Source organism: Ambystoma mexicanum, chromosome 6q (assembly GCF_040938575.1).
Source record: "Ambystoma mexicanum isolate Mex_15411 chromosome 6q, UKY_AmexF1_1, whole genome shotgun sequence".
NCBI lineage: Eukaryota > Metazoa > Chordata > Amphibia > Caudata > Ambystomatidae > Ambystoma > Ambystoma mexicanum.
In genome coordinates this window covers 714,936,334-714,951,880 of record NC_090937.1, presented here as the reverse complement: position 1 = coordinate 714,951,880, position 15,547 = coordinate 714,936,334, and the positions used below count along the sequence as shown (strand labels likewise).

Below are 15,547 nucleotides of genomic sequence, written 5' to 3'. Positions count from 1 at the left end.
CTCCTGTACCATGAAGGACCATCACAAGCGACTCTCTGACTGGCTGGAGACGAAGAGCCCGGCGGCAGGTGAGCCCCGGCAACATACTTTTCCCGAGAGAAAATCTGAGCGGTCTTCTAAGACCTTTGAGGGCGCTCCAGCGGTGGGGGCCCAACATAAGGTAAAGCACTGTGAGTCTACCGGCACCGGGAGTGCTGTTGGTACAAGCTCTACGCCTGCCAGACCGGGCGCAGTATCGCTGATGCCGTCAACCACAAGCCAACGCTCCGGCTCGACAAAAAGGAAGTCGGACAACCCAGGTAAGCTTCTGGAGAAGGCCCGGTCGGCTCCCATGGAGCAAGCCAAGGGGTAGCGAGGCATTGACCCTCCCCCCACGGTGAAGGCCTCAGATGCGCCTAATATCGTGAAGGCCCAGATTCACTAGGCTAAGGCTTCAATTGAAGTAGTGGTTGCGTCCCTGGCGAAAACCGCAGAGGCGGCCCCAGTCGAGATGGCCCCCAAGCCAAGAGTTTCCCTTCCCATCCGAAGGGAATCGTCTTTCCTTCCCATTGATAAGACCCCTGTGAAGCCCGGACCAAGAAGAAGGGGGTCGGCACGATAGTCCTACCGGACTCAGATATCTCCTCCGAGGAAGAGCTTTCGGGCCTCAAGGCAGTTCTTGACAAAAGGTTCATCGAGGTCAGGTCTTACGGGAAGGACCCCGACAAGGCGGATGTGGAGAGCAACGAGGGAGCTGACGAGGAACGGCAGGTCGATGAGGAACCAGAGGAAACCACGCCGCTGCTGATGCTCCCATTGCAACCGCTGCCACCACCAACGGACAGGTCGGAGGACATCTTACTAGCCTTGCACACCCTGTGCTCATAAATAAGGACAAAGATGCCCTTGCATCCGGCGGGCGATCCAGCGGCTCCTGGACCATCAGGGAGCCCTCCATCCAAGCGGAGGCGAGTCCACCCCACCACCCTGCCATCCTTCACCTCCTTCCCCTCCGCCGAGGGACGAGACGGAGACAGCGATGACGGGGACGGATGACGGCGGCGACAACGGTACAGATTTCCTGTCGCCACCACCCCAGGCTTCACCTCCCGACGAAACTGGCTCGTTTTACGCAATGATTGCTTGGGCCTCAGAGCTTTTTCAGCTATGCCCCGAAGAGCAGAAGAAGGAGGGATTCCTTTATCAGTGACGAGAGGCCAAGAGGAAGACCATGCTCTCGGTCCCACTATTGAACGACATCTGGGACGAAGGGCTGTCCCTCCTGAAGAACCCATCCTCGGCCCGACAAAGAGAGACCGGTACGAGAAGAAGTACCGGGTTCCAGACTCTGCACCTATGTGCCTCAGAGTGTAGCCGTCCCCAGACTCAGTGGTCTCTGCGGCGGCCAAGAAGAAATCGGCAGGGGCAACGGCATCGACTTCCACTTCCCGCCGGACGGCGAGGGGAAGAAGCTGGATGCCATGGAACGTCGGGCCATCTCGTTGGCGGCGATGACCATTAAGGCAGCCAACTTTCTCGCTATTGTGGCCCGCTACGATAGGGAGCTGTGGTTTAAGATCGCCCCCCTCCTGGACTTCCTCCCAGATGACAAGAGGGGGGAGGCCCTTAAAATCTTGCAAGAAGGCGAGGTGGCTCCGGAACATGCCATCACGGTGGCCACTGACATCGCTGACACCGGCTTCTGCCAGATGGGCAACAGTGTTTGCCTTTGCCGGTGTGGTTGGCTCAGGCCCACCGACTTCCATCAAGACGTACAGGTGAGGGTACTGGACATGCCCTTCGATAGGGACAACCTGTTCGACAAGGCTGTGGATGAGTCACTGCAGGCCATCAAGGCAGACACTGAGATGGCCCGTGCCTTGGGCATGCTCCATCAACAACGGCCGTCCTTTCGGTCCTCTGGAGGCAAGTCACAGGGTGCCTCCAAATGATTCAGTGGCAGCTTTTCTTCATACCGTTAAGCGGCCCGTGCTTTGTCCCAGGAAGGCTACAGAGGCTGCAGCAAGGCCGGAGGACATCCTCGTCGTCGCCAAGGGGCCCAAGGTGGTAAGGCCTCAGCGAAGCAGGACTGAACCAACTGTAATGTGGGGCCCCCACCAAAGCACCCTGGTGGGAGGCCGGCTGGCAAACTTCATCAGCATGTGGAAGTTCATCTCCACCGACAGTTGGGTGCTGGATGTCCTGGTCCACAGACACACTCTGGAGTTCCAAAGGAAGTGTCCCCGTTTCCCACCTGTGTCCAGGAAAGAAAACCACATTCCGCAGCTGCTGCTGGAGGTGCGAGCAATGCTGAAAAAGGGCACAATAGAACTCGTCCCAAAGAGGCTCTGGGGCTCCAGTATATTCGCGGTACTTCCTCGTCCGAAAGAAGACCGGCGGTTGGCAGCCCATTCTAGATCTTTGCCGTCTCAACAAATACATATAATCCCAGAAGTTCCGGATGGTGACCCTCCAGCACGTGCTGGGACAGCTGGAGGAAGGTGACTTCCTGTCGTCGCTGGATTTGGAGGATGCCTATTTCCACATCCTCATTCTCAAAGGTCATCGAAAGTTTCTGCGCTTCATGGTCCAAGGGTGGCACTACCAATTCAAGGCCCTTCCCTTCAGTTTGAAGTCAGCCCCAAGGGTCTTCACCAAGTACCTGGCACTGGTGGCGTTGCGGCTGCGCCTGGAGGGGATCCACGTCTACCCCTATCTGAACGATTGGCTCATACGAGCGAAATCAAAGGAACTCGCCTTCGAACACACAGCGAGGACCGTCCGCCTACTCACAGAACTGGGGTTCTCAATAAACTATGCAAAGTCCTGCTTGGAGCCATCACAGAACACTCAGTTCTTGGGAGCCAGACTCAACACGGTGGCGTGCCTAGCTTTGCCATCGGAGGACAGGGTAAAGGCCATCCTGGGCAAGGTACAATGGCTGTTGACCATGAAGGTTGCCAGGGTGAGGTCCATCAAGTCCCTGCTCGGCATGATGTCGTCATGCACCTACCTCATTCGGCTGTGTAGGCTGCGGATGCGGCCGCTGCAGGAGTTCCTCGACGCCCGTTGGATGCAAGCATCAGGAAGCTTCGAGGACAAGATCGCCCTCAATGAGACATTCCATCGAGCGATTCGGTGGTGGCGTGTCCGCGCGCATCTCGCGGCGGTCACGGACTTCCAATCCCCAGCGCATCAGGAGACGGTGATGACGGACGCCTCCCTGGAGGAATGGGGCACCCATACTGGAAATCTCCACACAAGAGGCCTGTGGCTCCCAGAGGAGAGAACGTTACACATTAACATTCTGGAGCTCCGAGCCGTGTTTTGAGCCCTCAAGTCATTCCTTCCATCGCTCAAGGGCAAGGTGGTGCGGGTCTTCAACGATAACACCACCACGATGTTCTACATTCGGAAGCAGGGGGGCACTAGATCCCTAGCTCTCTCCAAGGAAGCGCAGGACCTCTGGCATTCGCCCATCGCCCAGAAGATTTTCCTGGTACCTTTTCATCTAGCGGAAGTGAAGAACGCTGTCGCCGATTCACTTAGCAGGGAACTGCGCTCTTGCCACGAGTGGGAGCTTCGGCAAGATCAGGTGGACCTCCTGTTTCCACGATGGGGCAATCCCCAGATCGACCTGTTTGCGGCGGTGATGAACACCAAGTGCCGGAGGTTCGCCAGCAGGTGTCCCCAGCCGGGGAGCGTGGAGGATGCATTCTCATTCCCCTGGGACGGCCTTTTCTGTACGCGTTCCCACTGTTGCTGTTGCTTCTGCAACTCATCAGTCAACTCAGACGGTCCCGGTGTAGGATGATCCTCGTCACACTGGCGTGGCCGAGGCAGATTTGGTACCCGGACCTTTGGGACATGTCAGCGGCCCTTCCAGTTAAGCGTCCGATGGACGCAGATCTTCTCGCCAGGGAAGGAGACACGATTCTGCACCACGACCCGGGGTCACTGAACCTGCAGGCCTTGCTCAAGTGCTGCCGTACTTGCTGTCGCTGGCCAAGGTGGGGCTGGCGCACACTTCTATCAAGCTCCATTTGGTGGCTATCTCCCGCTACACCAAAACTCAGGAGCGATCGTCGCTGTGGTCGCATCACCTGGTTAAGGAGTTCATGTAAGGACTTTTCCGCTCGTTCCCGCCGGTGAAGGCTCTGGCCCCGGCGTGGGAACTCAATGTGGTGCTGTCTAGGCTCATGGGCCCTCCATTCGAGCCTCTGCATTCGGCACCTCTGAAATTCCTATTGTGGAAGACGGCGTTCCTGGTGGCTATCACCACCGCACGATAAGTGGGAGAGATCCAGGCCCTCTCCTGTAAGCCTCCGTACTTGACTTTCCACGCAATGAGATTTGTGCTGAGGACGCACCCCTCATTCATGCCCAAGGTGCCCTCGGACTTCATCTCAACAAGCCCTTGGTGTTACCTGTTTTCTTCCCGTCGCCTTCGTCGCCGGCTGAGAGGACTTTGCACTCGCTGGATGTGGCTAGAGCACTGAAGTTCTACGTGGACCGCACAAAGAGTTTTCGGAAGACGTCACAGCTGTTTGTGAACTTTGGCCCTGTGAACCAAGGGAAGCCCCTCTGCAAGGCCTCCATTTCCAGGTGGCTCTCCGGCTGCATCACGCACTGTCACCGGTTGGGAAACTGACCGTTGCCTGGATGTCCGAGAGCCCATTCGACCAGAGCGATCGCTGCAAATACGGCGTTCCTGTCTGGTGTGCCCCTGCTGGACATCTGCAGGGCTGCTACGTGGAGTTCGATGCACACCTTCATGAAATTCTACTGCATCAACCGGGATTCCAGGGAGGAGTCCAGAGTCGGCCAAGCAGTGCTGCACAACCTGTTCGCTTGAAGGTGAGCCTGGTGAGGAGGTAAGAGATGCTTAATGTTGAGTTGTTGAAATGCTTAATGTTGAGCCTTGCCACCTCCCGTGGTTGTGCATGTGTGTACTGCTATGTATTCTTTTATTCATGAGCATGTGAATCCATGCCAGACCCCATGCTGGAGAAGGAACACGTTACTTACCTGTAACTGTTGTTCTCAATCATGGGTCTGGCATGGATTCACATATGAACCCTCCCATCTACCCCTCTGCGGCTCTTCTCTTGGTCCTACTGCCACTTTACATGCTACCAAATCTGAAGATGACTGCCATAGGAGGGGCTTAGGTAGAGGGCAGTTATTGGCTGGGGGCAGTATGACCCAGAGACCAGTGATTGGTTATTAGGAGAAAGACAGTTCAGAAACGAAACTGATTTTATCTTTTATCGAGCATTCCCAGCCTGACGACGGGAAATATTCATGAGCATGTGAAACCATGCTGGAGAACAACAGTTACAGGTAAGTAACTTTTTCCTTTTTACCTCCCTGTCTGATAAACAGTCCTGAATGCCTGCTAACTTCCGCCATCTCACCTCATCCAAAAGCGAGGCTCTTTCTTTCCTGCATTCTCATCCTCTACCTCTTTCTCATTATCTTCTATTTCTTTTCCTACATTCTCACTCCCTCTTTCTAAAGTAGCAGCCAACCTTGGGATAATCGTTGATCCCTCTCTTTCTTTTTCCACCCACATCACTGACTGATCGCTCTTGTCGGCATTTTCATCTACTTACTCAATCTTTGCTCATGTCATACTTTCCAAGCTGCTAGAATGTTGATCTCCGCCCTGATTTTTTGTTGCCCTGACCACTTCTCTGCTTTCTTACTCAGTCTTCCTGCCTATCACATTACTCCTCTTCTATTTATAACTCTGCCATACGTCAACAGTGCTGCCTTTCACCTTGCTCCTCTTTTATTTATAACTCTGCTATCCGTCTACTGCACTGCCTATCACATTGCTCCTCTTCTATTTATAACTCTGCTATCCGTCTACTGCACTGCTTATCACATAGCTCCTCTTCTATTTATAACTCACTGCGCTGCCTATCACATTGCTCCTCTTCTATTTATAACTATCCGTCTACTGCACTGCTTATCACATAGCTCCTCTTCTATTTATAACTCTGCTATCTGTCTACTGCGCTGCCTATCACATTGCTCCTCTTTTATGTATAACTCTGCTATCCGTCTACTGCGCTGTCTATCACATTGCTCCTCTTCTATTTATAACTCTGCTATTTGTCTACTGTGCTGCCTTTTACCTCGCAACTTTATTTATAATGCCCTACCCTTCTATATTCTAGTCATTGGGCCTCATTACAAGTTTGGAGGTAGCCATGCCTCCTTGTGCTCAATCTCACTTCTGATCCTTTGCCATTCTTGCCTCCAACTATTAGAATCTCCTCTCTCTCTTGATCAGATCTTCTCTTTTCTTTTCTTTTAATCTCTAAAAGACTGCTTTCTCTCACGCTCTACCTCTTGATTTGCTTTACGATTACTGTTTGTGCATTAATCTCTAGCGTTTTCTCCTCAATTGTTCAGTGCTTTGCGGTCAGCGCTATATAAGCAAATATCTACAAATACATACAAAACAGATCAAAGATCTAATATTAAGATACTACAACATTAACGCCCTCCCTGGTTACCATTGTGATGAATGCTCAACTTGGAATATAATGTAAGAACTGTTAACATGCTTCTCTTTTTTCACTCTGCAAAGGTTCCGAAGATGAAGGCGGAAAGCCGTTCCAGTGCCCCATATGTGGTTTGGTGATAAAAAGAAAAAGTTACTGGAAGCGACATATGGTGATCCACACCGGTTTAAAAAGTCACCAGTGTCCACTTTGTCCATTTCGCTGTGCCCGCAAAGACAATCTGAAATCACACATGAAGGTAAGCCCTACACATTTTAACATTTGCTCTGACTGGCCAGAGGACACATGTGAAATGTTCTGGTGCTCAGTCAATTATTAACTCCTTGAGAATTGTGACTGACAGAATTGAATCTGGCCTGTCATTGCACCTCCATATATGTATGTGTGTGTGTGTGCGTGTATGTATATACTGTAAGTATGCATGCTTGTATGTAGCCATGGGATTTGCATAGGGCAAACCTAGCTCAGAGGTTAGGGATGACTAAAGAGAGATATTGACAGGGGGAGGCAGGGTATTCGAGGCAGTTTCAGGGGGAAAAGGTGCAGCGAAGTGGAAGTAGTGTTCTTTGAAGGGCCAGTGGTAAAATGAATGTCCATCAGTTGGGTGGCTGGAGGCTTTGTTATCCACAGCGTTATAAAATGGGAATACTGTTTAAGCCAAAGCTATTTCAAAACACAAATGCCTATTATCATATGCTCAAATATTTGCTTCCAACTGGGCGATGCAGCCTTTTAATGTCATATTTTGACTGATTCGCAAGAATGTGCCCCCGTGACTTGAGCAAATGAGGAGATGCCTGAAAGCATCCCGGATTTGCACTTAATACCTCATAGCTGATCCATCAGATATACCTTACACTTGAAACCTTAGACAGAAGCATACATGGATATGCCCGGGAGCATCTGAGATCTGTACCTGCTTCGTTACTCCTTAGCCAGCTGATATACCTTACAATTAAAGCCTTAGACAAGAACATATCTCATGATGCCTGTGAGCATCCCAGATCTGCACCTGCTGCCTTACACCAGCTATACCATACACCTGAAGCCCTAGAGAGAAGTGTTCCAGGAGATGCCCCTGAACATCTGAGATCTGCACCTGCTGCCTTACACCTGATATACCATAAACCTGAAGCCCTAGAGAGAAGTGTTCCAGGAGATGCCCCTGAACATCTGAGATCTGCTCCTGCTGCCTTACACCTGATATACCATACACCTGAAGCCCTAGAGAGAAGTGTTCCAGGAGATGCCCCTGAACATCTGAGATATGCACCTGCTGCCTTACAACAGATATACCATACACCTGAAGCCCTAGAGAGAAGTGTTCCAGGAGATGCCCCTGAACATCTGAGATCTGCTCCTGCTACCTTACACCTGATATACCATACACCTGAAGCCCTAGAGAGAAGTGTTCCAGGAGATGCCCCTGAACATCTGAGATCTGCTCCTGCTACCTTACACCAGATATACCGTACACCTGAAGCCCTAGAGAGAAGTGCTCCAGGAGATGCCCCTGAACATCTGAGATCTGCACCTGCTGCCTTACACCTGATATACCATACACCTGAAGCCCTAGAGAGAAGTGTTCCAGGAGATGCCCCTGAACATCTGAGATCTGCTCCTGCTACCTTACACCTGATATACCGTACACCTGAAGCCCTAGAGAGAAGTGTTCCAGGAGATGCCCCTGAACATCTGAGATCTGCTCCTGCTACCTTACACCAGATATACCGTACACCTGAAGCCCTAGAGAGAAGTGTTCCAGGAGATGCCCCTGAACATCTGAGATCTGCACCTGCTGCCTTACAACAGATATACTATACACCTGAAGCCCTAGAGAGAAGTGTTCCAGGAGATGCCCCTGAACATCTGAGATCTGCACCTGCTGCCTTACACCTGATATACCATACACCTGAAGCCCTAGAGAGAAGTGTTCCAGGAGATGCCCCTGAACATCTGAGATCTGCTCCTGCTACCTTACACCTGATATACCACACACCTGAAGCCCTAGAGAGAGGTGGCCCGGGAGGTGCTCTTGAGCCTGTGAGATCCGCACCTCCTACCTTACTCCTGATCCAGCTGATATACCTTACAACAACAGCCTTCGACAGGAGCAAATCTGACAATGCCTGTGCGCCTATGAGATCTGCACCTGCTGGCTCATACCTGATCCATATGATATGCTTTTCACCTGAAGCCTTAGACGGAAGCAGATATGGAGACACCTGTAAGCAGCCGCTGAGATCTGCTACTGGTATATGATCCACCTGATGTCCTTTACACCTGAAGCTTTGGGAAGGAGCAGCTCTGAAGATGCCCATGAGCATCCTATGTTTGCACCTGCTGCCTTAGAACTGTTTAAAAAAGGCAGACATTGAAGTAAATCTGGAGATACCTGGAGCATCTCTGAGGTGATCTTGAGCACATACTTATGAATCACCTGAGATACTCACGCACATCTAATTTGCTGTTGTTGCTAAGCTAGATGCTGCACAAGCATTTAGTTCCAGCTCGTGGTGATTTGTGCTGATAGTCATGCAAAGAAGGATGTTGGGGCAAAACTTGCCTTTTTGTAAATTGTTGTACAGTGTACCTGAGGCCAAAATTAAAACCGATGATAGACACTCTATAAGATTGTATAACAAAGGTGTGCCCTGCTATAGATATCATTGACTTCTCTGTTATTCACCTTAGGGGTAGGACCACTCAATGCCATAAGGAGGGCTGGGCTCAGTCCCTGGGGGCTACACCTTGGTGCCCAATTGACCTCTCTATATGTAGACGATTTCCAATTATGTGTGGACATTTGTAAGTGAATCTGGAGCCACTCATAGTAAAGGTCATGAGGTTTGGAGTACACTCACACATAATCCAATGTGAGCAAATTATGGCATTATCCCTCTAAATGCATGGACCGGAAAGTCTTTGAGCTATGCAGATCCAGAGGACCCGTTAAAACATTTAAGTACTACAACATTTATCCTGGATGAACTTTACTGCTAGAAGCTCAAATCACCTGAACTTTAGGGGATTTTACCAGGTCACATTTTAGTCAAACATTTTAAGAATTTGACCTAGTTCAACTGCATGACTTATAAAGGGGTAAACATGCATAGAGTTTGTTTTCAGCCTCAGGCAGCTTTCACAGAGGCAGGAGTTTTTTGCTGGAGGTACTCTTTTACGAAATTTAGGTAAGAGTAAACTGTAGTGGCATTAGAGTACTTGAGTAGAAGGAAAGGTAGGGACAGGTGGTTAGTGACTGGGGACTCAGTCAGGGAATTTTATTTAGGGTATGTTTTGCCAATTGAACACTATGTGATATGTTCAATGATTTGAAGTGGGTGAACAACATAAGGGCCATCCAGTAAGATTAGGGAGAGGGAATCCCTGAGAGGGAGAGCTTCTTGGGTGACCATGAGAGACAAGCGCACAAGATTTTTGATTTTTTTCACCAATAAACTTCTGGAGAAAATACCAGTGATTTTTATTTATTTATTTGTGTATTGGATAGTTGTAAGGCGCCTATTCAACAAATGGTGTTTCAAGTGGCCAAAAGACAAAAAAAGGGGGAGGGGGATCAAGGGAAAAAGATGACAGTAACAGTCCTACCAGGCCTTGTGACATTCAGACATTCAGTGCAACAACGAGAAGTGTGAGAGGGAGAGTGCCAGTCTGCACAAATGCAAAGTGCTAGGGTGGAAAGGGAAGTGCAGGGTAAAGAGGAGAGAGTGCTAACTGTACTCCAGATATGATTTGAAAGTGGAATATTTTACCCCCTATTTTTTTAAATTGGGAGTAAAATGAATTTTAAGAGATTAAAAAATGTAAGTCCAATTCCCAATGAGAGTATTTTATAAGCAAGTAAAACTATTTTCACTGAAAAACAGAAATGTATTTTGTAATATTTATTTCTTTACACTTAGTTATACATGCACATTAAAAGAAACATGTTTTCTTCTTCCAATCTTCCAATCAGACAGTTAAACTAGTAGTTTCTTCCTGTGGTACTACGTGCACTAATGGTCCAAACATATCCATGGACCGGTGAGGGTGAAAGCAGGGCTGCAAGATTCTACATGACTTTTTCTTGTTTGTTAGTAAAAGATACACCCCTTATCTCTAGGGCTGAGTGCAAGTGAAATGGGGGAGAGAAAGCCACAGGGTCTAGGTGACTGATAAGGGGAGGCCAGGAGGGCAAGTGCCAGGGTTTGCATAGGGTGCAGGTGGTGAGGGAGTACATGCTTAGTGAGAGGATAGGGGTGGACTGGGCTGGGGGGCCTGGTGTCCTGTAGAACGCAGAGGAAATTGGGCAATCAGTCACTACAGCAGACAGAGGTGTTAGCAGGGAAGAGGGAAGGAAGAAGAGAAAAGGAAGGTCTTGGGGAGTTTCCCGAACTTAAAGAGATCTGGCTCAAGCCTGAGAGGGGCAGGGAGACCATTCCAGAGGGAGGCCCCTGCAGAGATCCACCCCACTCTCTGCTTAGAGAAGTGTCTGATCTGCAGAGAGTTGGAGCTAGAAGACCGAAGGGCTCTTGCAGGGAGGTATTTAGGGAAAGAGAGTTGTTGGATGTAGCGGGGTCCAAGGCCTCAGAAAGCCTTGTGGTTGATGCAGAGGGTCATGAACTTGATCCTAGCAGCAACAGGGAGCCAGTGGAGAGATCTTAGGGATGGAGAGATGCACTCCCTGGGTTTGAGACCAAGGATAAGTCTTGCAGCGCTATTCCGGATTAGTTGAAGGGGCAAAGGATAAAGGAAGATTGAGGAAGAAGCTGTTGCAGTAGTCCAGTCTAGAGAGGACCAGAGCTCTGGAAATATTGAGTTTCTGGGGGATGGTGAGAAAAGGGAGAATGCCTCTGAGGAGGTGCAGCTGATAGTGGGCCTTATTGGCAAGGTCTGTGATGTGAGGAGAGAAGGAGAGAGAGGAATCAAAGATGACACCAAGGTTTTTTGGCTCACTAGAGGGTGAGGAGAGAGGACCCATAGAGGGTGGCCAAAGGGTAGGAGGAAAGGAGGGGGCTGGGGTCCCAATGAGAAGGATCTCAGTCTTACTGCCATTAATGCAGAGATCATTGGCAGCACACCATGCCTGAATAGCAGTTAGACAGTTCCGGGATGAGAGAGGAGGAAGAGGAGGCAGTAGAGGGAAACTTGAAGGAGAGCTGTGTGTTGTCTGCATAATACTGGAAGTGAAGTGAGAAGGAAGAGATTAGATGGGCCAGAGGAGCAAGGTAGATATTGAAGAGCCACAGCGAGAGAATAGAGCCTTGAGGGACGCCGCAGGGAGAGAGTGTGAAAGGGGAGAGAAAAGAGCCTAGGTTAACCTTGGAAGGTCGGTCAGAGAGAAATGAGGTCAACCAGTCCAATGCCAGGCCTGTGATGTCACAGAGCCAATTTGTCAGGGTGCCATGATTGACCGTGTCAAATACAGAGGAAAGATCCAGAAGGATAAGAACGTAAAACGCCAAACTGGTGGTCGTGGAGACAACCAACAGATTCAGTGTGTTGGATCAGTTGGGAGATGACCAGCTTCTCCAGGAGTTTGCCCAGGAAGGCGGTAATGGAGATAGGGCGGTAGCTAGCCAGGCAGATGGGGTGAGCAGAGGGCGTTTTGGGGAGAGGATGCACAAAGGAGTGCTTGAGGGGTAAAGGAAAGGAGCCAGTGGCAAAGGAGGGATTGCAGAAATCGGCCAGGGCTGGCACAGGGGAGGCAATGGTATCCTTGATAGTTCTGGAGGAGAAGGGGGAGCACCTGTTTGGAGGAAACTTTCACAGAGATGACTTTTCCAGAGACCTCATCTTGTGCTATGGGCGAGAAAAAGGAGAGTAGGAGGGAAGAGGAGAGGGGGGCCAAGGGAGGCCTGAGAGCTGGGGAGGGATGAGGGATGGGAGTGGAGGAGAGTGAGGACAGGATGTCCTGAGTTTGGGTTAAGAAGTGGGAGGCCAGTGAAGTACAGAGGGTCATGGATTTCAGGGGAGAAGTGGAGACTGCAGTAGGATTGGCGAGTTCCTTGCAGATTTTAAACAGTTTGCCTGTGTTGTTTGTTGCTCCAGAGATGCAGGCTTGGATATGGGCCCTCTTTTTAGATTGGATGGAGAGTCTGTATTGCCTTTGGAGTAGGGGGCAGGCCAGTCTGTCAGAGGATGTGCCTGATGCCCAGCACTTCCGCTCAGCAACTCTGCACTTGTGTTTCAGAGAGGCCAGGTTGGAGTTATACCAGGTGTTGAGCTTGGAGGCAGGCTTCATGTGGATCCTCATGACAGGGGAAAGGGTGTCCAGGGTGTTGTTGATAGAGAGGTGAAGATTAACAAGGGCAGAGTCAGTGTGGGAGTCTGTAGCAGGAGCGGGAGGGGTAATGGAAGTGGTGGCAAAAGCAGCAACTGACACTCACTTCATCGGTCGAATGGCAGAGAAGGAGATTGGCAGTGCAGGCAGAGGCTTAGCCATGGGGCCTAAGAGATCCAGTGAGGGGACAGGAGAGCATGGTTAGACCAGGAGAGAGGTGTAGTGAAAGGAAGATGGTGATGTCTTTTGAGATGAGAGCATCCAATGTATGTCTGGCTGAGTGTGTCGGGCCGGAAGGATGAATGGTGAGGAAAAGGAAGTCACAGAGGCTGCGGAAGAGTTCAGTGGCCGGATCAGGAGAGCCAAGTTGAATTTTGAAGTCTCTGAGGAGGAGAATCTTGTAGGTGGTGGCAAGAAGAGAAGAGATGAGGTCAGACCACTCCGAGAGGTAGAGGTGGACTGGACCAGGGGTCCTGTAGATAGTGGTGACGGTCAACGAGAGGGTTGGAGAGACAACAAGCCTGCAGACGAAGGATTTGAAAGAAGAGTAGGTCTGAGTGCGAATAATAGTAATAGGGAAATCAATTACACTTGTCACTCGGTCTGCGGCATCTAACAACTCGGCCGAACTCTTTAAAATCTGCAAGGAGCTTGCCAACCCTGCTGCAGTCTCTACCTCTCCTGTCCCCTCCCAGGCCCTCTGCACTGCACTGGCCTCTCACTTCATCTCTAAAACTCAGGACATCCTGTCCTCACTCTCCTCCTATCACCTCCCTCCCTCTCTTCCCGGCTCTTCCTCTGGCCCTTCTGCAGCCACCCCTCCTCCCTCCTTCTCTGCCTTTCCCCTTTTCTCTGCTGACGAGGTTTCCAGACAAGTCCGATCTATGAAAGTCTCGTCTAAACAGGTTCACCCCTGTTCCTCCAAAACTATCAAGGACCACATCGACTCCCTGGCTCCTGGCCTGACGGACTTTTGCAACCACTCCTTTGCCTCTGGAGTCTTCCCATCCCCCCTTAAGCACTCCCTTGTGCACCCTCTTCTTAAGAAACCCTCTTCCAACCCCTCCTGCCCGGCTAACTATCGCCCAATCTCCATCACTCCCTTCCTGGGCAAGCTCCTGGAGAAACTGGCCATCTCCCAGCTTAACCTCCATGCTGAATCTGTTGGTAGTCTTCATGACCATCAATCTGGCTTCAGAGCTGCCAGAAGCACGGAAACTGCTCTCCTGAACATCCGTGAGGACCTGCTCTCGAACCTTGACTCCAACACTCCTTGTGTTCTCATTCTGCTCGATCTCTCTTCTGCCTTTGACACTGTCAACCATGCCATCCTGCTCAACCGTCTCCGTGATAACCTGGGTATCACTGGTCAGGCTCTGGCGTGGCTGACCTCTTTCCTTTCCAATCGACCCTCCCAGGTCCAACTGGGGTCCTTCCTCTCTGACATCTTTTTCTCTACCTGTGGTGTCCCCCAGGGATCTAATTTCTCTCCCTGGCTGTTCAACCTGTATCTGGCACTCCTTGCCCACCGCATCGCCGCTCTCTGCCCCAACTTTCAGTGCTATGCGGACGATACCCAGCTCATTTTCAAGCTACCCTCGGCCTCCTCTCCTTCCCTCATCTCTGACTGTCTGTCTGCTATCCAGGAATGGTGTGCCGCCAATGACCTCTGCCTTAATGCCAGTAAGACTGGGATTCTACTCATCGGCACACCCACTCCCTCCTTCCCTGCAGCTCTCTGGCCAGCCTCTCTTGGCCCTCTTCCTGCTCCTACCTGCAAGGCAAAAAACCTCGGGGTCATCTTTGACTCCACACTCTCCTTCTCTCCTCATATATCTGACGTCTCTAAGAAGTCACACTACCAGCTGCACCTCCTCAGAGGTATTCTTCCCTTCCTCTCCTTCCCCCAGAAGCTCACTGTCTCCCAAGCCCTGGTTCTCTCGAAGCTTGACTACTGTAACAGCCTCTATCTTAATCTGCCTGCCTCCACTCTCCGCCCTCTGCAACTCATCCAGAACAGGACTGCGAGACTTGTCCTTGGCCTCAAGCCCAGGGACCGTATCTCTCAAGGACTGAAATCTCTACACTGGCTCCCAGTGGCTGCGAGGATTAAGTTCAAAACCCTCTGCATTGTCCACAAGGCCTTCTGCGGCCTGGGGCCTAAATACCTTCAACTCTCTCTTGCTAAATATATTCCTTCCCGAGCCCTTCGCTCATCCGTTTCCAAATCCCTCAGGGTCAGCCGCTTCTCGAAGCAACAAGCTGGGGGTAGATCTCTCTCCGCGGCAGGGGCCTCCCTCTGGAACAGCCTTCCTGCCTCTCTGAAACTTGAGGAGAACCATCTCCGGTTCCGGAAGCACCTCAAAACCTTCCTCTTTGCTTCTGCTTTCTCTCTCCCTCTCCCCTGCTAAATCCGTCACTGAAACTGCACTGAATCTGCAACTGGGCCACTCTCACCGACCTCGGTCCCTAGCCCAGCCACTCTCCGCTTGCACTGCCTCCCTGGCAACCCCTGCACTGTGGGACTGTCTCTGTATCCCTACAGCCCCCCCCCTTCCCAGCACTTGTATGCACTTACCTTGCACTTGCCACCAGCTGGCACTATTTATTTATTTTTTATTCTACTTACCCTGTACTGCACTTTCCCCCCCTCCCTTTCCCCTTGCACTTTTCCCTTCCCCCTACCCCTGCACTTGCGCGATCTAAATGACACCTGGCCTAGTAGGATCGTTGTCTGTCTTCCCCTTGT

General features: G+C 50.9%; 1 protein-coding gene across 4 annotated transcripts in view; it reads left to right on the top strand.

The window, feature by feature from the left end:
* The window catches only part of ZNF827 (zinc finger protein 827), an 883,430-nt gene that overhangs the window by 308,475 nt on the left and 559,408 nt on the right, over positions 1–15,547 (top strand). For all 4 annotated transcript variants that reach the window (XM_069631232.1, XM_069631231.1, XM_069631233.1 and 1 more), the window contains exon 3: positions 6,581–6,753. In XM_069631232.1, coding sequence (XP_069487333.1) covers positions 6,581–6,753 — 173 coding nt within the window. The remainder of the gene's footprint in view (positions 1–6,580; positions 6,754–15,547) is intronic.